The sequence below is a fragment of the Cygnus atratus genome, chromosome 27 (genome assembly GCF_013377495.2).
Source record: "Cygnus atratus isolate AKBS03 ecotype Queensland, Australia chromosome 27, CAtr_DNAZoo_HiC_assembly, whole genome shotgun sequence".
Taxonomy (NCBI): domain Eukaryota; kingdom Metazoa; phylum Chordata; class Aves; order Anseriformes; family Anatidae; genus Cygnus; species Cygnus atratus.
This window is the reverse complement of record NC_066388.1, coordinates 5,310,122-5,335,709: the sequence shown is the minus strand read 5'-3', so window position 1 is coordinate 5,335,709 and position 25,588 is coordinate 5,310,122. Positions and strand designations below refer to the sequence as shown.

At 40.4% G+C, this 25,588-nt stretch overlaps 1 protein-coding gene across 4 annotated transcripts in view; it reads left to right on the top strand.

Moving 5' to 3' along the window:
• Positions 1–25,588, top strand: part of SLC23A2 (solute carrier family 23 member 2) — a 58,251-nt gene that overhangs the window by 5,778 nt on the left and 26,885 nt on the right. For 2 of the 4 annotated variants that reach the window (XM_035568788.2, XM_050715804.1), the window contains 3 exons: positions 17,774–18,048; positions 18,599–18,697; positions 25,319–25,435. In XM_035568788.2, coding sequence (XP_035424681.1) covers positions 17,917–18,048; positions 18,599–18,697; positions 25,319–25,435 — 348 coding nt within the window. In that variant the 5' untranslated portion in view covers positions 17,774–17,916. Of the gene's footprint in view, positions 1–8,612; positions 8,782–17,773; positions 18,049–18,598; positions 18,698–25,318; positions 25,436–25,588 lie in introns of those variants that run through there. The other 2 variants (XM_050715805.1, XM_050715806.1) reach the window with 2 other exon arrangements.

The following is a 25,588-nucleotide window of genomic DNA, read 5'->3' as shown; positions in this document are numbered from 1 at the left end:
TCAAGGTCGTACAGATTATTTAAGAAAAATGGTAACGTGACTCCATGTCATGACTTGCACTTGATTTACAAGCTTGGAATGGATATAAAATGCTGCACCACAAAGCTAGCAGCCTCTTACTGTGTGTGCTAAATAAAACTAAAATGTCCCAGAGTTGATGGTGTTTATTTGGCTTTGTTGTAATAAGATTTGACTTTCAGTGGAGTGCTTGTGGCAGGAAAAATCTTGAGTTCTACAGTTTTTGCTGTGTGTATTACTCCCCCTTTGTGGGGAGATGCCTGTATTCAGAGCCTTGCCACACCTGAGCTAAGAAAACACATCCTTTCTTTTGGTGCTGATGAGAAATATTGTCCTTGGTATATTTTGAAACACAAGCTGTTTCACAAGTTACAACATTTTTTTCATTTTTTTTATTGAAAATGAAATGTTTCTGAAAGTTGAGGTAGATGTTCCTAATTCAAGAAGCATTTGCTTGATTGTATTGTAACAGAGTTTTTGATAAAGGCTTAACGAGCACCTTTTCCTGTTGAGCGTTTTATTGCATGCATGCTAAACCAAAGGAGTAATTGGGATTCAGACTGACAAAAAGCATGTGGCATACCATGAGTTTATGCTGACCATTACAGTTATCAGTGTAATTCTACAGGACTGTCCTCTGGTGTACTCAGACTGTTAGACGCTTGTTGGTTATATGTAGCTTATTTTAACTTGCCTGTAGATGCCTTTTACAACACAAGCAAAAAAAATAATATGCTGGGATAATTATTTTTCTTTTTAATAGCCAAGCGGTCTGTTTTTGTTGTAGTAAGATAGTATATCTATTTATCTGTTCTAGCTAGAAAGTGAAAAATGAATGAGAACTGCTCAATTTGCAGTGTATTTATTTCAGACCATAGGAATCAGCAAATCTGGCTCGGTATAAGTAATAATCTCGTGTTGCCTGGCCCCTCCACTTGAAGTAGACCAAGGTCTAAGGTCTATGAACTCGGGGTTGGGCTTTGCAGTGAGCTGCGGTTTCCATTGCCCATCTTTATGGGGAGAAGAGTTTGGTAACCTGAGCTCTTTCTGAGGCGCCGTGTGATCCTTCTCATAAAAACATAGGTCTGAAGAGCTCCTTCTGCAGAAGGGGAAGAACTCTGATAATCTTCAGCCCAGGGGCCTTGTAAACATCCATTGCTAATGAGCCTTCCTCTTTGGAAGGGATCAAAAAAAATTTAATGCTTTTCATGAAGATGCCTAATAAGGCACAACTGAATCAAGCAAAAGTATCAATTAAGCCTTCTGTTGAGTTTTTTAGTATAAATGAGTCTAAACCCAAAGAATATCTGGCCTTGCCTTTTTTTGACTGTTCTGTTTTGGTAAAGATTTTGCCATTAGTGTTAGCTCAGTTTTAAATCTCGCTTCTGTGCACTGTTCTTGCTTCCTAAACCTGCTGAATCCTAGACTGCAGGACAGTACGCTGAGTGCGTTAAGACCCGAGTCTAATTAGTGTTTTTGTTCTGGGTGCTGTTGTGACAGATAATGTTTTGTTGAATGGCAGGTAATAGGTTTATTATGGAGAGAGCACAGCATGTGGGTATCTTCAAAGGAGACTCTATCTGTATTGGCCTTTTCTCCTCTTAATTATTCAAATGGAAAATTTTGTTTGAGGGCAAAATGTATGACTAAATTATATTATTCCAAATAGTAGCTGCAAAGACTTCTTGCATTTTAAGTGATGCCAATTAAGTAAGAATAATTGTGATTTTTTTTAAGTAGTGCTATGCAGACATCTGGGAAAAAAAAAAAGCCCCCCAAAGAAGAAACCAGTAGAGTGCTATATTAACGTCACAGTATGCTTGCTTTAAAAAAAAAAAAGGGGGGGGGGGATAGTTTTGGCAGTAAAAATCACAAAAAAGTATTACATTAAATATTGCCAAAATACTTTTCATAAAAAGCATGTCTTGCTGAAAAGAATCTTTCAATAAACAATACTTGACATGAATACTATTATAAGAAACATGAACTCTGTCAGAATATTACATTTTTTGCGCTTTTCCTGAGCGGTCAGTACAGTGTAAAGTGGAACGTGCTATTCCTGTCACTTCAGTTGGAGAAGAATTCACTTTTTGTTCTTACGCATTGTTGCTGAAGGGATATTTAATACATCGAATATATATGAGAATATTCTTAATTAACTGCTTACATATGGAGAAAAATATTCAAAGCAATTGTACTAAGTTGCATCATGAGTCTCTCCATGCTAACGTGCTAAATGCCATGCAGGTTAGACGCCAGCTGCCTTTCAACAGGTGCTGCTTACCTCCGCTCTCTGCTGATTGTCCCTGTGGAGTAAGAGGACTGAACTGGCGATGGCACGTCGACTTCTCAGGCCAGGCGTGATCTACTAATGCACGTTCATACAGAAGTGGGTCAGGACTGCTGGGCACGTGTGCATTTTCACCCTAATCTGCCTGAAAGATGAGTACGGGAAGTTAACCAGCAGGTCTGGTTAAATGCAAGCCTGTCTGTACAAACACTTCCAGGCTTGTTGTGAAATTAATAAATCAGTAATTGGTGTGGGAATGAAATGCAGGGTTGCATACAGTTGTTTAGTGTGTGGGCAGAGAGTAAGTAGTGCTGGCGTAACTTAAAAATCATCAATGGCGGTAATGACTTGATTTATCCCTGTGGCTCTGACTATGGCAAGCCGAGCTCTGATTTGAGACCAAAGCTCACGGGACCAACATTTGGTCCGCAATCATTGGTATTAAAATCTCTGCAGCAATAGACAGTCAGCTTCTGCATCGTCTTCTGCCAGTTCAGCAGAAGGAAATTCTGTTGTTCTAGGTTTGTCTCCACATAGGTGGGGGCTTGAGGACTCTGAATCTCAGCATGGTGATGACTGACTTCTGGGAAGGTGTTTGGTTAGATGTGTCAAAGTTGTACTTGGAGCAGTCACCAGTGTGAGGCCAGAAAATACTTGGCCTACAGAGCAGAGAGTACTTTGTAACCTGGTAAAAGCTGCCTGCTCAAAAGCACGTGAAAAATCATGCTCTCTCTCCTCTCACTGCTTGGATGCCTAGAAACGTTTTCCCTGCAAGTGGTATAAATTTGCTGATTATTCCCAGGAAAGATTTCTTGAAATAATCTTGAAGGAATGAAAGGTCACTGAGCAAGGAGGGCATAATTCTCCCAACTGGATAATTAAAAAGAAAATTAAAAAGTGTGCTAAGTTTGAGATTGACTTGTGCCCATGCTTTGAGGATTAAAAGGGCTTTTTCATTTCAGATGGAGGAGGTCAGGATTGGTGGGAGGAGGAGCTGCAGCTGCTGGAGCAATTGGGCAGTGCAGTGAAGCTGCATTTGTCATTTGCTTACTGAACCATGAACGAGAAACCAGAATAACTGAACACCAGTATGGCTATCTGCTGTTTTCTCCCGATTTTAAGATATTTAATTTCACAGCTAAAGTTTTCAACCTGGCTGGTCGGTCTTTAGTGCAGGTAGATTTCTGGGCATCTGAGCAAAGTGTATTGAATTAAAAACTGTGAAGATGTTTTTTGTATAGACGTGGTTTGCCTTTAGAAAATGAAAATAACAGCAACTTCAACTGAAGGATGGAACTTTCCACGTTCTTTGCATAGCCTGTACTCAGAGCAGTCTGTTTCCTTCTTTGAAGAAGCATAGCCTGCACTTCTGAAACCATGTGCAGTCAAAAAAATAAGATGGATAAGCTAAACTATGAGTGGGCTAACTAGAGGGTAACAGCAAAATAATGCCATGGTAATGCCAACAAATGACAAAATCGCAACTTCAGCGGATCCAGCATCAGGTGTTTCAAGTCTAGACTTAGTATGTCTGTTTGCAGAGCTGCTGCGTTTTGTGATCTGCAGCATTGAAAGGGTTGGAGCCGTTGGGCTGATTGTTGGCTTTTGCTTGTTAGCTGCGGCTGGAACCCATGAGGGCACCTTGGATGTCTTCCTGTGGTGTCACCTCTGAGAAGCGGGGAGGCTGAAGGTGCTGGTGTGAAGTGTAATTGTAAGCTTCCAGTTTGCAGCTTGTTAGCTTCAGGCTTATTAGATATCCGGGCTTAGTAGCTCTGTGTTGTTGCCTTGGCTGAGTGACTGTGTACTTGAGTTTGGTCTGTGTACTGGCTTCTTGGCATATGTTGACGATGTTTTGCTGGGCATCTTGGGAATACTTGAAGCCAACGATGCTCTAAGGGTTGCAGACAGCAACCTGCTCTGGTGCTGTGTTGACCAACGAACTGGTTTCACTTTTGTCAGTCCTTAAAGAAAAATGATTTGCGCTTGGACTGCCATTAATTGCAGACATACCTGGAGGTCCAGGAAAGATGTAGCTGTCTGACTTAGTTTATGGACACGATGGATACAACAGCACATTCTTTCTCCATTAATTTTTGCAGTGCTTTGATCTGTGCCTTGGGGGTATATGGCTTTGGCCTCACTGCTCTTTTGTTGTTGTTTTAGCTTGAAAATGATTTCTTATTTCTTGAACAGAAATCAACTGTAGGTATTTTAAAAGGCATTTCCGTCTTGTAATCACTTTTTTTTCTATGTAGAAGTAGCATAGGTCTACCTTGACTTACTTCTCAGATCCTAGATTTTTCTTAAAGTATTAAAGGAAGAAAGCGATTGCAGGAAAAATTCTAAGAAACACTGTAATACAGCTTGTAACTGAATTCAGGGTTGAAGAAGGAAAAAAAAAAAAGCACTAAGCATTGTGTTCTTCAACTGGAAAAGTGGAATTCACTTACCATGGGCTGCTTCTAGGTATCATTTCTGTTAGATGAAGAGAGATGTGCATTTTGGTGAGTTGAGTCGTGTACAAGGGGTACATGTAGGTAGTGCCCAGGGCTACGCATCGCTCATTGAATTAAATACAAGCTTTCAAAGTAGTTTTGGTAGGTCGTTGCGTATTTTTGATACAACATTAGGGAGGGGAAGTGTAGATGTTTTCATATTCAAGTGTGTCTTCTGGTAAATGCTTTTTCAAGGAATTTCAGTGGATTCATGAATGTCTCTAGAATCAGATTTAACAGCTTGGTCTTTCTGCTGTTCAAAATTGTGGGTGGAAGCGCATCTGTTTACTAATATGTCATGCTGTTGTCTTGCGTGTGCTGTATTATGTTAAGTATCTTGTAGGAGATGTTCATGGGAGTCCGCTCTATAAATTGAATCTCTTCACTGCCATAAAAGGTTACATACTTGTTACGGTTTTGGTAGGAAGAAAACTTAGATTGGAAGAATTACAAAAAAAAAATGTAGCTGAGCTATTATTTGGCCATCATAAATGAGGCATCCTTTACATCATCCTTCTGATGCAACAGGATTTTCTTGCAGAGATGTCTCTTCCTGACAGCGTTGTGCTGAGAAGGGGGTATTCCATATTCCAACAGCAGAATATTTGTGAGGCACCTGTTCTGCTGAAACAGTTTTTGTTTTTTGTTTTTTGTTTTTTTTTAATAAATTGTGGAACAGAACTTCTTAACAGTTTTCAGTGATTGCATCAGACTTGCCTTTTATGTTGCTTGTTTTTCTTGTTATTACCTGGCACTATCTGAAGGTTCAAAGGGATGATTTAGTTACCAACTGTTTGTCGTCACTGGGTCATATTGTTATCAGTTTTGGTCATTTCAGTTCACCATTGCGCTCCATCCCTATACACAGGAGACTGTTTTCAGTACAGTGGAAACAGATAACTTCAAAGGAGAATTTTGGCCTAACTGTGTGCAGCAAAACTGGGGAGGATGTCCTCAGAATAAATATTTTAGCTTAGAATGTTGCCTGTAAATTGTCAGTTAGTTTACCAACGTGTGCCTAACACCATGCATTTGTAATTTGACTATAGCTCTCTGAAGTATTTGTTTCACGCTTAAACTGAGCACTATATAAGTGATGAAGGGGCACAAAATTGGATTTTGTGAGAATAATTAGGAGTGAACTCCACCTCAGAGTAAACATCCTCAAGCAAGAGAAGTGCTCCTGTCGGTTTAAGCTTCAAATATTAAGTAGGGCATACGAGTGGTGACTAGCTATGTAGGATCATTGCTACGGTCTGCTTCCTACACTGGAGAAGCAGAATGTAAATTGTCTACTGTGATTTCGCTTCCATCAGTAAAGTGCAGCCATACGTAAAGCTTCCCACTGGGTTTGGAGTGCGGTAAGTAAAGTGAACCTCTGATACCCCTGCTCGCACGCCTGCAGCAGGCATAGCGGGTCAGCTGGGGTTTAACCCAGCTGGAGAGCGAGTTGGTCTTGTAGATTCTTCTTGTTCCGGGTAGCATGAACCAGGAGATTAAGAACGCTGCAAGATGGCATAATGTTCCCTGTTTCTGTTCTTGTCAGTTTATTCCCTTCTGCCTTTTACAGTGTTACAGAGTTTGAAGGTGCACTGTAAAATATTCTGCTGTTTTGAAATGGTAGTTGTAAGAGTTACATGTCAAATTAACATTCATCTCAACTATAACAGTGATTAAGTACCTATTCACTGCAAGCAATTTCAAGCAAACAGCCTGCAATTACAGCTGTCCGGCACTGTGGATCATGGAAACTGAGCTTTGAGTGAAGGCCTCCAGATTAGTAGGCGGTTTGTTTGAACTAAATTATTGAGTATAAATATCAGTAACCAGAAACAAATCTTGTGAATGATGAAATTCTCTACTAACTGATGATGGACTTTGGACTGATTAGTCTTAATTGTTAGGTAAATATACAAGTCCTGTTTAATTGGGTACTTAAAATCATTTATGCTTTAAAATCAATTATGCTTCAAACTTTGATATTCAGAGCAAGCAGCATTTGAGGTTTTTTTTGTTTGTTTTTTTTACTGCAACTATTTAAAAGAAATAATTCTGGACATTGGAGTCAAAAAGCAAATGACTTATTTTTTTCATTTTTTTTTCTTGCCATTGATTGTTTAGTCCTCTAGTTCCCTGTAAGCACATCAAACGCCCTGAACCTAAAATAATTTCCAGCATATCCCTCAAAAGTATTGTACCTGGACGATCTTACAGGCAGCTAGTGGACCTGTGGTGCAGCACTTTTATTTATGGTCTTAAGATACAGTGATGCTTGCCTTAGGGGCTGTAAGCTTTCTCTTCATTGGATTTTGCATATGTTTTGCGCTTTGGGTGAACGTCAGTGAAAGCATTGGGAATCGGAAATCAAGGGCAAAGGAAAGAATCTAATAATTGGACAGGAGCAGTAGGGGAGGTAACTTTTCAACATCTCTTTGCAGTGGAGATTAAATGCTGGAAGATGTGTGTATGTATATATACACACACTGCATAAAATTATTATCGGATGTAATTGGCTTTCTTTAATGTGTTCTTAGAAAATGAATAAAAAATAATGCATGTAATAAGTGTCAGCTTTCAATTAAATGTGCCCTAATCAATTTTTCATTCTTTAATGAAAGAACAAGCACATGCCGGTATCTGATCTGCTGATGTTAGCAGTGTTCAGGTCTTGACAATTAAGTAAGCTCTGGCAGTCGATGACGAACTTCTAAAATTGCGTAATACTTGCTTTGCCTACTAGAAGGGAGCTAGATGGCGCCATTGGCCTGTCTTTTGCCTCCACAAATCTGGGTTCAAAAGGTGCGTTTCAGGTAAAGAGAACTCATGCTGCCCTCAGAGGTCTTCTCTTGGGGAGGTGGAAGTGGCAGGGAGGCTGCACGTGGAGGTGGGCAGCGTCCCATAGCTGGGTGCTGCTTTCTGCTGGTTTGTTTTAGTTATGGCATCAGTTGTAGAAGTGATGGTGACTCACTAGTGCTGCAACACACATGGAGTATGTGGAGAGGTTGCCGCGTGATCACTTCCCTCTTGGGGTAAGGAAACAGTATACGGACTTCATAGCAAATACGAAGTGTGTGTTTGTTTGCTTCCTTTTAGAAGCAATGGTGCTGTGCGTGTACGTGCGTGAGACTTCAGAGAGTGGGGAAGAAGGTTCAGAGTGAGCACAGGAGAAGGGTAGTGCCACTGACACAGTGCCATCCTCATGCAGAAAGAGGTAGATCGGGCAGAGAAGAAGAGTCATGTTCTGCCTCCCTTTCCATCTCACTTTGTTCTGAGGCCCTGAGCATCACTTTTATGCAGCTTTTTTCATTAGTGAAGGAGCCCAGCACGTGATATGTTGTGTGCTCTCAGTTCTTGGTGAGATTGTGGATTGTTAAACCTGGTTTTATGGAATAGAACTTTGAGATCTGGGAGCTCTTGAAAACTGGCTAATAGCTAAGAAAAATTCTTCCATGCAAGTTGCACAACTGAGGTTTATGGTAATGCTCATTTGTTCATCACTGAGATGGGTGGAGAAGTATCCCAATTCTGATTACAGCTGCTGGAGTCAGGCATGTAAATATTTATGCAGCTTGATTTTAGAGGCTCTGGCTGGGGTTTCTGTCTGTAGTGTTGCAGGTTATGTAAAACTCTTGAACCTCCTTGCTCAGTTTGACGTGTACGCACTCTGCTGTTACTTGGAGATACTGTCCCTTCACTTACTTCTCGTAACTATGGCAGAGGCATGTAGTAACAGTTTATGACCATGTGGTGTCTTCCTGCGTTTCAGCCGTTGTGTAACGTGCAGAGATGTTTATTGGGCAAAGTACAGTTATACAATGTAGTGAGCCCAACCAGGTTATAAAAATCCTCCGTCAGGATGCCTGCATCCTTTCAGGCTGTGGCTTGCAACTTGAACTGTTGCACTGAGCACAGACTGGAAGAAACACCGTGGAGGAGTTGGCCGAGACAGTCTCTAGAAGTCAGTACGGGTTTCTGGAGGTAAGGGCTTCTCTGAATCCAAATGTTAATGGGGTTGATTACAGGAATTCAGCTGCTGTAGTGTAGGAATTATTATATAAGAAAACTTAAACCTGTTATACTCAAGTTTTGAATAGCTTAGTTTTCAATATACCCAGGATTTGGAGACTTAATTTTTCACTTAAAAATATCAGCATCACTGTAAAGAGGGATTCAGAAGTGTTTACCCTCTTTTCTGTTTGCCTGTAAACTTGGTCTTCCTTTGAATTTAAAATGGGAGGAAATTATACAATGTTTATGTAGTTTAAAAAAAAAAAAGGTTTTAAGAATGCTCGACCCCAGATGTACAGCATCTTGGTCAGTATTTGAAAGTGACTTGAATTCCAATCTTTTTTTAATAAGTTATGTTAAATGGAAGAGAAAAGCTTAATTATTTCAAGTTATGCCTAGCAGAACAACTATATATCTGTGTGTGTGTGTATTGTGTAAAGTGTGTAATCACTTACTGGTTTTATGATGCTTACTGGACTTGAATTGCTTTCTTCCAGCAAGGAGTATCTGTTTCAAAAGTAGACTTAAGAAAGTCAAAATCTTTGGAAAGGAGCTTCATAGTCAGAGTTGAAAAACTTGGCACATTACCCAGGTTTGCTTAATAAATGGAATTTTTCCTAGATGAGTCTCTAACTTCACCTTTGTTTTAATGTGATGAAGGTCTTGGAGAAAAGGAGCTTTCATCAAAGAGCCAAGTAGAAGTACAAAGAAAGCTGAGAAAAGATCCAGTGTGTGCTCAGGTTGCTTTCTGAGTGCTGTGAAGGAGCTTAATGAACTGTGTATTAACATCCATAATAACATGGAAGTTTCTGAATTCTTAGATTATTAATGCTTCACAGGGGGACTCTAAGGACTGTATGCTATTGTAAATCAAATTAATGCCTACTGTAACCAGGGATGGATGTGTACTTTGCTGAAGGTAAGACTACGAAGTAGTAATGTTTCATAAAGGACAGTGATACGGTATTTCATTTTTATTTATCTTGTCATTGCTATCTAGAGAATATTGCAGGTGTCATTTGATATCAGTCATATAGTGTCAAGCTGTAAAACTATCTGTCAGATCTTGCTTACGTCTTTGAAATGTATTCTTACAGTTTCTTCCAGATACCCCTTTCCTGCTCATTCATTAGGATATTCGTCAGGACGCAGATCATTGTACATGTTGAGTGCATCTCCTATGGAAAGTAGTGCACACACTACACAGAATGTTGGCAAAACTGTTGCCTATTGGAACAATAAAAAGAGAGAAAAATGGTGTGAAAAAGAAGCAAGGAACAGCTTGACAAATAATGTTTTTGACCAAACTTGCACATTAATGTTGACCAATGTCTCTTGGAAATATTTGTATTTAAGATATTTTTGTTTAGATTCATAGCCAAATTATCTCTTTTTAATAATTTGAGTAACCAAGCGTGTAGTTCTTGAAAGCTGTGAGCTTCTTTGTTAAATATCTCATTCAGTTGGATTTAAGTCCTTTCAGCAAGCTCATTCACATAGGAAGTTAATGAGATTTACCTAATGTGCTTTAAATCAACAGAAGGTTTGAGCTGGGCATAACTTTCCTGCATGGTTTTGTGTAGACATGCTATAATAATGTTGGTCAGTGGTTAAGACATACTATTCTGGATGGCAGTCAAAATACCAACTACTTAAAAATTCATTAGTGCCTACAAAGAAAGAATATGTTGGTGCTTTGAAGACGTACTTTGAAGTGAGAAACGAACTCAGGACTGAAACTCCTTAGAAGTGCCTGTCAAATCTTGTTTTTTAAAATCTAAATGTTAGAAAGTTGGGGCATGTTTAGCGATGCTTGGTCCACTTCTACTGCAGGTAGAGGGAAATGATGTGTTTTGGTGATGTGTGGCATTAGGAATCTGAAGTATGGTTGTATGAGTGTGGATGTAGCTCCTCTTGAGCAGAGGGGGAAAATCTTACCTGCACTGTTTAAGGACATTGCAGCATTTTAGTGCCATTTCATTTAATGGGAAGGAGCTCTGGGCACAAGTGGCGTGTGGTAGAGACAAATCACAAGTACTTTTCAGACCAAAGAGGCTCTGTTTCAAAAGAGCCTGAGGAAATCTCTACTTAAGACTAAACCAGGAAGATAGTTTTTACATGCAGCAACAGAAGATTAAGGACGGGTGCCATGCAACTTTTTCCGCATCTGTAAGATGGTCAAAATCCCCTGCAAGGCTGAAGAAATGCCCTTGAGGCACACCTACATATCTGGAACGGTTTGTAGGGTAAGGATCTTGCAGGCGCTGTATCGCAGCACCAATCTCAAGATGAAATTGGGATGGCCAGTGCTGAGGCAGTTGTGGTTGTGGGTCTGCTGAGAGGACTTGGATTGCTTAACGTCAAGTGATTGCTGGGCTTTATTAGCTGCACCGATGAGATATTTGTTGATGAGTCCTTTGAAAATGGGAGGACTTTTTGCTCTGTAGAAAAACATCAAGCAACTTTTTGGTTGGAGATGCAAAGTTGCTACTCTTCTGATTGCTTATAATTTGGTCATTAATTTTAATCTCCTTGGTAAATTTATCCCCTTGATAAAGCACAGCCCCATTTTAACAACTTCTAGAAATGATACCTCAGGCTTACTGTATTTCTGCTGCTGAACAGCACGTGCGGATGGCAGTAGCAAGCAGGCTGGAAAATAAAGGGGTGAATCTCATTCTGAGGATCTCCCGCTGTTAAAAATAGCATAACTCAAGACTTGTGAAAGTGAGGATGTGTGTAGATGCCCATCGCTGTGGCTCCCATCTAATACATGGAAGACCAGGTGTGTCTAATTACAAGAAGTCTTTTTATGATACTTTAATGGCAGAAACTCAGTACAGAAATCTTGTGTGCTTGGTGTAACCAAAGCCAAGAGCAATCCGGAGAAAGCTGCTGTTCCATAATTAACTGGGAATCGCCTTGCTTTTGTGGTCAATTGTGTGTCTGGCCAGGGGTGGCAATAACCTTAAAGTAAGCTTGCCTAATTGGAATTTGTGTAAGTTCCTCGGTTGTCTGCTTTGCCGGTCTTGAAAGCACAGAAGCACTCCTGTACCAAACTGATTAGGGAAACAGTGTTTCAGTGAAGGAGTTCCTTTCAAAACATCCCTGATCTCTTGGCATGCATCCTGCTGTCTTCCACAGCAACCTGCAGCTCCCTGGATGCTCCGGTGCTGCTCCCAGCTGCGTGGCTGCCTGTCCCCCTCTGCGGGGTCACTTGGAGAGTGCCAGCTGGCAGAAAACCAGCGGCATCTCTGTCCTGCAGCACACCCTTTGTCTTCAATACATCCTCGTCCTCGGTGATGTAGAGTAGTATTAGCTACTTGGCCTAATAGCTCAGACCAGGTATATTCTAACAATAAAATATCCCGAGGTGCAGGTTGCAGGTTCCTCTCCACATTTCTGTCGTGTGTCTATTGCCAAAATTATAATCTCAGACATAAGAGGATGTCTTGACTTATATTTAGACACAATGTGTGTTTTAGGGATGCCACACGCCTGAGACTGGAGATGGTGGGACTTAAATCCTGCCAAAGTTCAGGTTACTTGCCTTAAGTGTTTTGAATGTATTTTAAAATTAGGTGAAGCTAAGCATGGCTGATGTAAGGTTGGACAGCTTCTGGCAGAGCATCATCTATGCTTGCAGAAGAAAGTTGAGTCTGACAGCTAATTATAAATAATAAATTGAAGTTTGTAATTAAGCTGTCACCTTAATTTGATTCTAATCTCCTTACTGTGTGTGATAGACTGAGCTCTCTTGGCTCTTCAGTCATCTGTAGAAACCAAAAAGATCCTGGGTTGGATCTCACGTTTCTCCTTCCTCCGGGTGGCATGACATATGCTTGCCAGGTGGTGTACCTACATCCAGTGCTCCTGGGAGCTTTTCCATCAGTATGCTTGAAAGAATGTGCTGTTTCAACGCCAGCTTCTTTTATAACCACGCCTGTTGTGCTTCCTTTACGAATATTTCCCTTGCACAGCGGTGTAGGGACACCAAATGTAGGTCAGTCCTTGATTTTCCACAATAGAGATCGAGAGAAAAGGACCACAGTTGCTGCTTAACTTGCTAAGTCTGCTTGTGACTTGTGTTATGCTAAGGAGTAGGAGGGATGCACTGACCTTTCAGATTACATAGTGTGCTCCTTTTAACTCTTTCACCAGCTGGGTTGCTTGTCTCTTAGACCTCTCCCAGCAGAACATTGTGTTTGAGGGACAGCAATACAGCAAGCCACAAATACAAGCTAACCAATTCCCATTTCTCTTGGTCTCTACATTTCTCATAGTCTCTACAGACAGTTCTGCTGCTTTGCCAGGGAGTTAAACATTTGTGATTGTACGACAGTTTCTGGCTGCAGCTGTGGCTTCAGGGGACCTGGTACCAGTTCTAAAATGCTTCTGCCCCATCAGGCAAAGCACAAAATGAGTTTTGTGTTCAAACTTTGTGCTTACTGTTAGTGTTCCTCTGCTCTGCTTTGTGCTGGGTCAGCTTTCTCCTGCCCTCTCAAGGCAGCCATGTGAATCAATATGGGAAGTCTAAACTATTTTGGCTAGCATCTCTCTATGGTGAGCACGGCTCAGTTGCTAAAAAGTTGAGGTCCAGTTGAAATTTGGAAAGACCCTCGTGGTTTTAGGAAATTTCTGTTTTGAATTTAGTAAATAAGGAAAATACATAAAGCTTGTTTCCTCTTAAGCTTCTGGGGAAAAAAAACCCATCATGCTAACACTTTGGAAAAACGGTAATTTTCAGCATTGTAAGTCATCGTGACAGTCATGGGGGAACTTCAGGTCTGAGCTGAGTTTTTTGCAGAGGGTTAACCTCTAGGTCTGCTTGTTGCAAATATCGGGAGATGAGCATTACAGTATTGGCAGTGTAGCACGTTAAAGACCCTCAGACATAACACTGTAGAGAGCAATGCCATTAAAGCAAACTTTAATTTTTTGGGTACTTCGTAGTCATTAGTGGGTATTCTCAGATGATTAGGAAAAACGTAGAGAACAAGTTTAGTGTGATTCAGCCAAAGACTAGGTCAAGTAATACCGCATTTAAAGAAAGCGATACAGTTAAGGGAGAAGACGTGTTTGTATAGTTGCATACTCCTTTTAAGGGGTTCTTGGTCCATTTTTCCTTTCCATGTTAATAAGCTCTTTATGTATGTGTCTATCTTCTGTAATGTCCAAGTTACCGAATGTAGTAAGAGATGGATTTTCAAATTGTCTTTTTAGACAGGCATGTATGCAGTTCAGTAGCTTGTGAGGTAGGAACTTCCCTTACACCGTGTCTTGGTATGTGGGCAAATTTCTCTGTTGGAAAACCTTTGTTTCCTTCAGTGGATGGACATTTTTATTTGTGGCAGTGATTCCAAAATGACATGCAGGGAGAACTGCAAGAACAAAAAGATAAACAGAAGATAAATGTGTTGAATTATGGTCTTCCATTGAACATCTCCATCTCTTACGGTTCTTAAAACTTTCTCCTTCCCTGAATGTTGAAAAGCTCCATAACTCCTTTTAAACAGACTAGGAGCTTCCATGGTAAAATCAAAAATGTAGCATTAGCAGTCACGAAAATACAAAGCTTAAGGACTACTGTCCTGTGTCCAACCAGACACTCCTGTAGCTGTGTCTTGCTAGTGTTGGAACCAAACCTTGAAAAAGATCTGTGTAGGAGAAGAGAGAATTGTGTGGAAGATGCAGCATGACCTTTGCCCAGTTCTTGCCAGGCAGCCAGCTGGGCTTTCCTCTTGTGAACTTGTATCGGGACTATCCCCTGAGCAGGCTGTTTCTCTAGATACCAGTCTTATCTAAAGCACTGTGAACCCCTGTCAGCTTCTGGACTTCCCGAGTTAATCATGTATGAGTATTGAAGATAGTCATGTATAGGAAAAAAATGAGTGTTAATCAGTGTCCTGGTGGAAGTTTCACTTCTAGCCTTCGCATTTGGTCCCAGGTGGCAGATAACTTGCTGTTATGTGTGCGCTTGGCTGATGGCAAGTGCGTTTTATCTCCTGTTGTGTGACTTTTTGGCTTCTGATCAGTTGGATTTGTTATGGAGGGCTATAAAATGTCTGTGTCACCTTGTTTAGCTGTGGTCAGTTGGTGGGATAAGAGCTGTGATAAAGGAGATTGGTATCTTTCAGATGACCTGAATGGCTGCTGCCTGAAGATCCGTATTTCGATTTGATACTTCTGATTGCAAAATAAAAGTATTCTGAAGATCCGTAGTTATCATTTCTGCCAGTAAATGCAAGTTTAATTGCTGGGTAGAAGCCAGTATAGTTCATAGATTTGTTCTCCTTTTCCTTGGACAGCCCCCCAACCTACTTATGTGTAGTGTTTTTATGTGTGCACGTGTGTAGGTGTACACACTTGTGTATACTGTGAGCGTGTATAAATGCACGCTCTTGCCAGGGAAATAGCAGACAAGGCTATTTTTGTCTGTTAATTTGGAGTAGCTTGTTTGCCATCATCTGGGAACCCTCATCCAAACAGTACCTTTCTAGCTATTGTGTTTCAGCTCTAAATTAATACAAGGCACAGCTTATTTGTGCGATCTGCTGATGTAATTCTCAAGAACGGTTCCCAAGGAAGTATTGCATGTTCTTGGAGAAGATATCAGTGTTACTGTTTTGCAATGGTAAATAAAATAAGATTATATGGTCTTTTCTTTTGCATCAATGGAGGTGCTATTTAATGCTAATTAAGAAGCTTATCGTGCTGGAATACCTTACACCAGATCTCTTAAAAGGCAGGTATCCTGCTGGTCTGACTCTAACAGTAGTACTTTATTGGCATGGCTGCGTTTGTTAGAGAGGTGTAATTTTGTCCGTTCCCTTCCCCTTTCCAAATCTGAGATGATAAAAGCTGCCAGAGTAAATTAAGACTGTCTCCATCACTGATTTTCTTGGAGAACAAATTGTGCCTACGCTGAAAGAAAAAGACAGATTCCTTTCTTTTCTTTTATTCACACTTTTTTGTGCCTCTACAGTCAAAGCAAACGCAAACCCTCAAAATAACAAACACCTGCCTGCACCAGTCTTTAACTGGTTGAGCTCCTGGTTAATTCCTGAGCTGGTTAACTCCTCCTCTCTAACCTGGTCGTGTCACCTCTCAGACCTGCATGCAACAGGCAGTTTTGGGACTAGTATTCCCATAAATATTTGAGGAGGAATCATGGGTTATCTGTGTACAAACTGAGAAACAAACTTATGCACAGGTGCTGTTCATGTCCAGAGATATGCATTTTTGAAGTAGAAGCATTTTTGAATAGAAGCATGCGGTTATTGTAAAAATGGAAAGGCCCTTTATAAAAAGTCAAGATGGTATTTGAAATTGTGCTGTCCTTTAGTCTAAAGTGCAAGTGAGAAATAATTAGTCGTGCTATCTTACTATTTACTTTAAGAAACAAATCTGAATTAAACCCTTACTTGAAGGCAGTACTTCCCATTTCATTTTGATTTAATTAGGAATGCCTTTAAGGGCATTTCAGTGCCCAACGAGTATTTCTTATGTATTTATATTTTATGTCTTGAAAAGTTGCATCACTTTGAAAGATTATCTCTTTCACCTCAAGTAACCAGAATTTTCTAGCAAATGGGCAATTAACAACTGTTAAGAGATTTTAAAATATTAGTACTTTATAATTTTTCAGGCAGTCCTAATTTGCCTGGCCTTTCTCAAGTTTAATTATTATTGCAATTACAGCAGATATTTGAGCTGCTGGCATTTTCCTGAGCAATATTTTGGACAAGAGGTTTAAGAAAAAAAAAAAAAAGCTAAACCGTACTTTTGGGCTTTCTTATATATAATATAACTGAGGTTTTTGAATGTCCGTTAGCAGTATTTCCACCTCCTGCAATTAGGTTGGAAATGTCACTTTGAAGTAATGCCAGTGTGCAGTGAGGTTTTGCCGCTTGAATGCATTACTGTTTCTGCAGAAAATTTCACTTGTTATAATTTTGAAGATCATTTTTCAGGTTCTATCATGTACTTTCATCTGTAGCTTGGCTTGTTTCATCCACAGCTGCCTGCAACTGCACTTTCATTTTTAAAGCTCGGTAACCACAGGTTGCAAGATTTGGTTTACTGCAGAATTTTTTGATGCTGTCCTGCAGGAAGTTTAGGCTCAAATCTCTTAATTTGTGCTTGTTTGTCTTGGAAAAGGCAAAAGAGTGTGGATGGCCAAGGACTGGCCCTTTTAGGATCAAACGTGGGAAAACTATACTGTGTGGTAACCCATCTGGTAAAACAAGAGAGAACCACTAAGATGTATGTATGATCTTTCCTGTTCCTGTGCCAAAACAGTAGTAATACCAATTAAAATGCAGTTTTGTCCAGAAGCAGTTGTTTCAGTATTAGCAGGCAGATAACTTTGAAAGTCCTTGAGAAACTGGGATTATTTGGGGTAAAGGTGTAGAGCAGAAGGGGCTGCTTCTGCCTGTCTGAAATAGGCTGTGCTTCACTGCCTTCTGGTCTTAGCTTCCCGGATGTTTTGTATTTAATAATATGTTATCCTGAAAGGAAGGATTTAGATATTCAGAGGCAAAGTCATGATTTGGCCTACAAGTTTAAATTCTTTGAAGAAGCATGAGTATTGTTTGCAGATATACAATAGCAAGCTGTTTGGCGTCTCAATAGAGCTGAATTACAGGCTCACTTTGTTCCCAAAAACTTCTGTGGAAGTAACAATGAAATAGAAACAAAACCAGCATTTAAGTATGCTATTAATAATTGAAGACCACAAGAGAAGAATGAGAAAATGGTCACAATATTCCCATCCTGAAAGAATTTTAAATGCTCTCAGCCTTATTTTTATGTGATACCTGCTCATTATCAAATCAAGAAAAGGAATGCTAAGTACTCATGAGTCGTGGCTGTGAGAGGGGAAGCAAGTCTGAAGGGCATGTGTGTTTGTACGTGTAACTTGGATAAACAAGGAAAAAAATTATTGTCCTTTTCATTCTAGGTGCTAACAGTACTTAAAGAAAGCAACCTTTCCAGCTGGATTGTTGAGGACTTCTGTGATTCCCAGAGGTGCTGCTGTTTAAATAAGGAATTGTCCTGTTAGCACTTGGCTTTTCAACCCAGAAGCATTCTCTTGGGTACTGTATGCAAGTCCCTGACATTCTGGAAACGATGGGAATTGGTAAGAATACCACTTCAAAGTCGGTGGAGGCGGGAGGCTCAACAGAAGGCAAATATGAGGATGAATCTAAACATCCCACCTTTTTCACCCTGCCTGTAAGTAGCACGTTCAAGAACTGCGTACTCAAGCTCAGTGTGAATCAGTGAACAATGCTTTGTTCTTAAAATGTCATACAAAACCTTTATCTCCTTCAGTTGTTAGTAAAACCTCTTTTGCCACTTATTACTGTTTATGTATACACATGGCCAGTTATGTTGTCTATAGCTATTTCCTGTGTGTGCTCCAAAGCAGTGCTGTTTACAGGACGTGGGATTCCCCGTGGGATTCGTGATTAGAACAATTGGTGGTCATACTGCAGAATGCACCAGCCCCCAAGAGAAGTATGCTGTGTTCCTTGAGTAAGAGTAGCAGGCAGCAGCTACAGTTGTTTAACTTACTCAGATTTTCAGTTATATCGTTTTATGTCTAGGCTTCAAAGAGCTTTGTGTGAAGCTGTTAGAGAAATGATTGCTTGTCGTGCACGTTACCTTTTCTAACATGTCAAAGGTAGCTGTTAAGGACAAGGAGGGTAAAATGGCTGACATCAACTTGCCGAGAAAATGTTTATTTTAGAACCGTTTTGTTTTGCTTTGCTTTGTTTTTAAGGTTGTCATTAATGGTGGAGCAACATCCAGTGGTGATCAGGATACCGAAGACACAGAGTTGATGGCCATCTATACTACAGAAAATGGCATAGCAGAAAAGGTATGTAGTTGTGTCCTTCTATGCAAGAGCTCACTCTTGCTTTTTTGGTGCTATTATTTGTTCACTCTAGTTTTACTTAGCTGGGAGATGTTCTTCCTCTGATTGAACGTGCTGACTTGCAGATTCAGATCAAGTTTGGGGGAGTTCTGTCCTCATGACTCATCAGGTCTGTAGTTTTTGTTGCCGAAGTCGGTGAATGACTCAGCAAATCTTAGTAGAAACAGTTTATTCACTGTGACCTGCCACCTAAATTCATAGTATGCAATTTTTGCATTTCTGCACTTATATTGGCCCTTTTGCGTGATTTCCCTGCTAAGATCGTTTTCCCTTGTTCTTCAGTTTTTAATTTTTCCTGTATTTAGTCAAGTAAACTGGGAAGTGTTAAATACCTTTGAAAGTGGGGTCTTTCCCACTCTTCCCCAGTCTCTTCTAAGCTCCAGACTCATAAACCTAACTTTCTAACCTTCTCCCAAGTAGGGAGCTGCTTATTATTTTGTGACAGCTTTTGAGTGAAGGTCAGGTCATTCATAAAGGCCCTCGGATGTTTTCCTTAGGACAACAACGGTTTTCTCTTTCCTATTTGGGAGGATCTGGTCAATGCCTGAAAGGAACCCAGTTTGGTTGTGATTTTTTTTTTCAGCTTTTTTTTTTTCTCAATTGCATCATTCGTCAATTCTGTTTAATAATAACCTTGTAAATAGAGATAATGGAAAGTTCAGGTGATTCACGCTAAAGTAAAGGAAGAGTATTATAGGAAACATGAAAAGCAACTTTTCTGAAATGTTTATTATCTAAGTGGCTCTGTAGTTAGGCATTATCCCAGAAAATCCTCAATGTGACAAAATTTTTCAAATACTCTAATTGAAGCAAGGAGCCAAAAAAAAAAAACCCTCTTGGTTCCAGGTAAGAGCATCATGACGCTTGTTTCTCTGAGGCTGTAACTTCTGCTAGGACACGGATGTTCTCGTGTAGTGGAGTTAGTTTTCTAACTTGGATGTCAAAATTCACTTCTGAATTTCAAATTTAAAATGTACACCAAGAGGGTAATTATGGCAGATGTCTTGTAGAAGAATTTTAGAAGAATGTTATGAATGCTGGAGTGTGCATTGGATATGGTTTGTCTTTCTTACAGATGATCTGTATGTAGAAATTTGTCTCAAATACACCTCTACTACCATCTTGATCATGCTGATATTTTAATGGACACGTTTTGGCAACTGTTGACATGCGTATGTCTGTGATGGCTGACTTGGAGCATGCTCAGACTAGCGAGTAAAGAGGCAAAGCCTCAAGCAAAAATCGTTGGGATGAAATTGTGCAACTAAGATTATTGATCACTAGACATGAAAACATGTCTTCATGGCCTGTTTATTGCATGTGTGTATTTTTCTCCCTTCCACTTGATCCCTGTGAATCAGGACTGTACACGATAGATGATAATTTGCCTTAAAGAGACAGTGAGCTTTTACACAATTAAATCTGTTTGAGTTAAGTCTTTGCTGTGGCTTACAGTGAAGGGGAGGAGCTGTGGCATTTAGCAGTCTCATGTATTAAGATGGTATCTAAGGCTAGTGTTTCTGGTAATCTAGCCAAACTGCCTGTTTTTCATTTAAAATAAGTGTGTGCATGAAGCGTGATTACTCTTCTCTTTCCATTCCTCTGAAGAGATTATTCACCAAAAAAGTCAAATGGAAGACGTTGAATAAATATCCTTTGACAAAGAGAACTGAAGTGTACTTAATTGCTGGAGGATACCCAGTGCTTACATTCTCTTAATATTTGTTAGCAGAAACGACTATTAGCCCACATGAAAAATAACTATTGCTGCATTCCTATAAAGTAAACAACAGTATGTTGCTTGTTGCTTAACTAAATTAATTTGAACATATTGTCAGTTCTTATTTAAGGTATTTCTCTAAAGGCCTCTCTTCTTGTTCTTACAGTTCATCAGCTTTTTCTTGGTCCTTTCCAATAATACTTCATAACAGAGTCTTCATGTCTTCATCTTGCATGGTTGCTGGGGTTTGTTTTCCTGATTTTTTTTTTTTTCCTGTGTTACTGCCCAACATTTGTGCTCCACCTTTGTCTCTTTTTTTTCTGTGCATACCTACTCTGTGTTTTTTTTAATTTTTGTGTTTTCCCACCTGTGGCCAATTAAAAACAAAAAAATGAATTAGTCTCTGATCCGTATCTCGTTCAAAAAGGTGCAGCTTATTCCTGGCAGTTCCCTAAGGCATATTGCTATGGCACATTTGGCAAGCACCAGCAGGTAGTCATTGCATGAAACCAGCAGGCACATGCTTGGGATATGAAAGGGCCAGTGACTACCCAGTGACTTACAGGTTGGATAGCCACACCTCACCTTAGCTCTCAGATTTCTTGTTTGGTCTTTGCGCCTCTTTATGTCCATTCTGGTTAACAAACCTTTAGCAGATAATAGCTAAAGTTGAAAGCTTCCTCTTCTGAAGCAGGATATGTCTGGCTTTTGGAAGAGGATCCATCCAGGATGAGGAGTATCCTGGATGTTCTCTGTGCCAATACTTTGCCGTTTAGGAAGGACAGTGCTATGACATTTCTGCTTTAAAGTTTGAAATAGAATTCAATTGAAGTGGACCTACAAAGTTCCTTGAGTCCAACTGCACACTGACTGGCATGGGGCATCAACCACCTCTCTAGGAAGCCTGTTCCTGTTGTTCCAGTGTTTGACCCACCGTCACAGTAAAGAACATTTTTCCTTACATCCAGTCTGACACCCCCTCACCTCCCAGTGCAGCTCTGTGCTGGTCGCGTGCATCCTACCATCGGTCAGCAGGGAGCAGACAGTCACCTCCCTCTGCGCTCCTCTCCTCAGGAGGTTGCAGAGGGCAAGGAGGTCACCTCTCAGCCTTTTCTTCAGACCAGACATCCCATGTGTCCTCATCCTCTCCTCATGTCATTCCCTCCAGTCCTTTTACCAGCTTTGTTGCCCTGCTCTGGATGCTTTAAAGGACCTTAACATCCTTTCTATATTGTGGAGCCCAGAATTGCATGCAATATTGAAGGTGAGGCTGCACCAAAGCTAAGTGTAGTGGGAGAATCACCTCTTTTGACCATCTGGCTATGATGTTTAATGTACCCCAAAATGCAGTCTGCCCTCTTGGCTGCTAGGGCACACCGTGGCTCATGTTGAGCCTGCTGTCAAGCAGCACTCCCAGACCCCTTTCTGCTCGGCTGCGTTCCAGCCACTCGTCTCCAAGCTTGTGCCTGTGTCCAACGTTACAACATCCCAGATGTAGCACCTGGCATTTTCCTTTGTTGAATTTCATGCCACTTACGATTGCCCAATGCTGCAATCTGTCTAGATCCCTCCACAAGGCCTCTTGTCCCTCCAGGAGGTCAGCACTGCTGCTGACCATCCACCGGCCTGGTGTAGCCCCATTCACTACAGCCCTTTGGGCTCTACCATTCAGCTAGTTCATCAGCCAGTGTAGCATGAACCTGTTTATCTCACAGTTGGACAATTTGTCCAGAAGGGTACCGTGAGGGATATCAAAGGCCTTCCTGAAATCCCTAAAGTCTACATCCAGCACCTTCTTGTCATCCACCAAGCAGGTGACCTTACCATAGGAGGAGATCAATTACTAAGGCAGGACTTTCCCTTGGGGAACCAATGTTGACTGTGTCTGATAACAGCTTTATTCTTTAAGTGCCTTTCAATATCCCCAGGAAAATCTTCTCCATAGCTTTTCCTGGGAGTGAGGTTAGACTAACAGGTCTGTAGTTCCCTGGGTCTTCTCTCATGCTCTTTTTGTAGGTGGGTATAACGTTGGCCAGCTTCCAGTCAGCAGGGACCTCCCCAGACTCCCACGACCTTCAGTAAATTGCTGAGAGGTCCAGCTATAACGTCTGCTGACTCCTTCAGCACTCTGGGGTGAATCCCATCAGGTCCCCTGGACTTAGGAACATTCGTCTGATACAGCTGGTTCCTTGCAAGTTTAGTGGCTACAGATGGAAAGTTGCTGCTCCCCAAGTCATGATCCTCCAACTCGGAGGACTGGGCAGCCGTGGATGTGCTGGGCAGCCAACTTTTTGAATGTGCCATGCTCTTCCAGGTCGAAACAAGTCATAGTTTCTGCATTCTGTTGCCCTAAGAAGAAGGGGAATGTATTTTTGATTGAATGGACTTGATGCAACCTCATCAATCCTATGAGGAAAAAATAGAGATTGGCGCTAAGAGGAATGGTAGTTACTGGATATTGGTCTGGCAAAGTTAGAAAAGCTAGGAAAAAGGATCAAACATTGGTTTCAAAAGGCAGGGACCAAAATAGAGCCACCAATCTGTACAAATGACGTACTGGATTTTTTTAGAGAACCTGGTATCCTGTATGGAAGCATCACAAACTTTGAAAATCACATTTCTGTCAGTCTTTGGAAGGAGTAATGGAGGTTGCTCAGTGTGCTGTGGTACGTGTTTGTTTCATCTTTCCAGCAGTCAGGTGGGGAAGATTCGATGGTTTGTTCTGTTAAATTTGTGCTGTAGCTTCAGCAAGCTGATCTGATTCATGAAACAAACAGTTAATTCCTGCTGAGGTGTTCCTACCTCATGGGCAGCTTTTGTAACTGTTCTGACCTTCATGACCTCTGTCTCTTTGAAAGTGTGTAATGACCCTTTTGTCAAAATGTTGAATAAGCAAGCAGTGTCACTGAGCAAAGTTCTCATGTGGTGCAGATATTGCAGTGAAATAGAGGGGAGGCAGTTATATATACACATACAAAAATATTTGTATGTATGTATGTATTCTCTAGGGCAAGTTTCACAAAGTTGCTTTATAGCACCAGAAGGTATAATAGGAGCTTCTTTGGGTGAATCTTTATTTTTCCTGAGCAGGCTTTCCTAGACACCTCTAGTGATGATTAGCATCCTGATGGTTCTCCGTGTCTTATACCAGTTGCCAAACCTCTTTCCTTCTGCTTATCTTTGGGGGTCAGACACTTTGTGCCCGGCTTTGGATTTACACATACTTAGGTTGACATGGGGACATACATGTTTTATCCTAAGTTCCAGTTATAGACAAGACATTCAGTTTACAGCTGCTCAGCGCTCTCCCGCCAGCATGACGTGCAGCTCTAAAACTCAAGTTCTTTCTTTAAATTATTTTTGTATTTTTTCATTTTTTTTAGTGAACCCAGTCAGGTGGGCTGACATTTTTTTTTGTCAATGAAAAAAATTATATTGATACTGCAAGTTGGCAAATAAACAGTTTTGCATGTTGATCTGTTCAGGAACTATACCTTTAAACTAATCCTGGTGATCAGAATGCTTAGTACTTAATGCTGTTTAAGAGTTTTCTGAAACGAGTGTTTCTATATTTCACTTTCCACTGTAATACCCTCAGTCTTTCCATAGCAGTGTAGTCATTTATAATCTCTGAATTTGAATTAACATATGTTCCCAGTGGCATTTATTTTCCCATCAGAAACAGGGAGTAAAAGGGAAATACTATGGGTCAGTGGCTTCCCTTGTGGTTGATAAACTAAATGGAGATTATTTTAGATAATCGGTGAATGAGTTTTGATTTTGAAGAAGACCATTAGAAGCAAAGTCACAAGTCCGGCAAAGTTCTCAACCTTTGTGTAAGGCTACTTCACATGAGTTTAAGTTCAAGTATGGAATAGGTCAGAGCATTAGTTTTATAAAGTATTTTTTGGATAGTTGAGCTGAAATGATGAAATGTGATATTTCCTCCTGCTTTTGTTGTTGGTATTTAGGCTTTGGAGCATTATATTCTTGTTCTCAGGAATTCAAAAACCAGAGTTAAACTTAAAAAATACCACTTAGTTGTAAAGAAGAAATGGTTACTCTGAATCTTGTTCTAATGGAATATATGCAGGGATTTTAATGTATGTGTATGTTTGGTCAGTGTTCTCTTAGCTGTCTGTGAATTAGGGCACACGGAAAGCCAGAACGTGGTATCACTTAAATTCCTGTAGGTCTGCAGGAATTTAGCTTGACTAATATAAATTGGCCAAGGATGTATTCAGTTATAACGATTAGGATGTTTTTCATGTGTACTTAAAGTAGAGTAGGAAAAAAAATAAAGATCTTATGACTAAAAAATGGTTAACCCAGGCTCAAATTGAGTAAGAATTAAGCTGGGAAGAAGTTACCGTAGTGAGGAACTTCCTTGCCTGCGATTTAGGTGTCTTATGCAAGGATAGCTATTTTATAGCTTTTTTACTTTGCAAATAGCCGTTGTTGATTCTTCTATTTAGTTCCAATTCTTCTTTTTTTTTTTCATAAACAAGTCTGTCGTGATAATCCTGTATTTTGGGCACTGTTTGGCTGCCAGACTGGTTATATCATAAGTGAACTGTTGTTGTGCTAGTATAAATAAGCAGGAAATGGTTTATACAAGTGAATCTGTTCAGTACAACTTCAGTAACTACAGTTGGGGATAAGCTCATCATCAAAGGTATAAGGTTTCTGTACAGAATGTACAGATGTTGCTTGGGGGTATTATACCAGGCTTGGAGTATCTTGGAATTGCCTGATAGTTCAAATTCAGATTATTCATATGTAACATTAGCTGACCATTATGTTTTGTGTTCTTCCCCACCTTTCTACCATCCCCAATTTGATAGAGCTCTTTGGCGGAGACACTGGACAGCACTGGCAGTTTAGATGCTCAGAGAACTGATATGATTTACACTATTGAAGACGTTCCTCCGTGGTATCTCTGCATATTTTTGGGGTTACAGGTATGTTTCAAAACAGCTGCTATTTTTTCTCTGAAAATTGTAAAGCTTGTTTAGCACTTTGTGTAGCTTCTTGCATTTGCGTATGTGATAATTTTATTCTTCCCACACTCTTGCATATTTGAAGAAACTGTTAAGATAGTTTCTTCTGAAGTT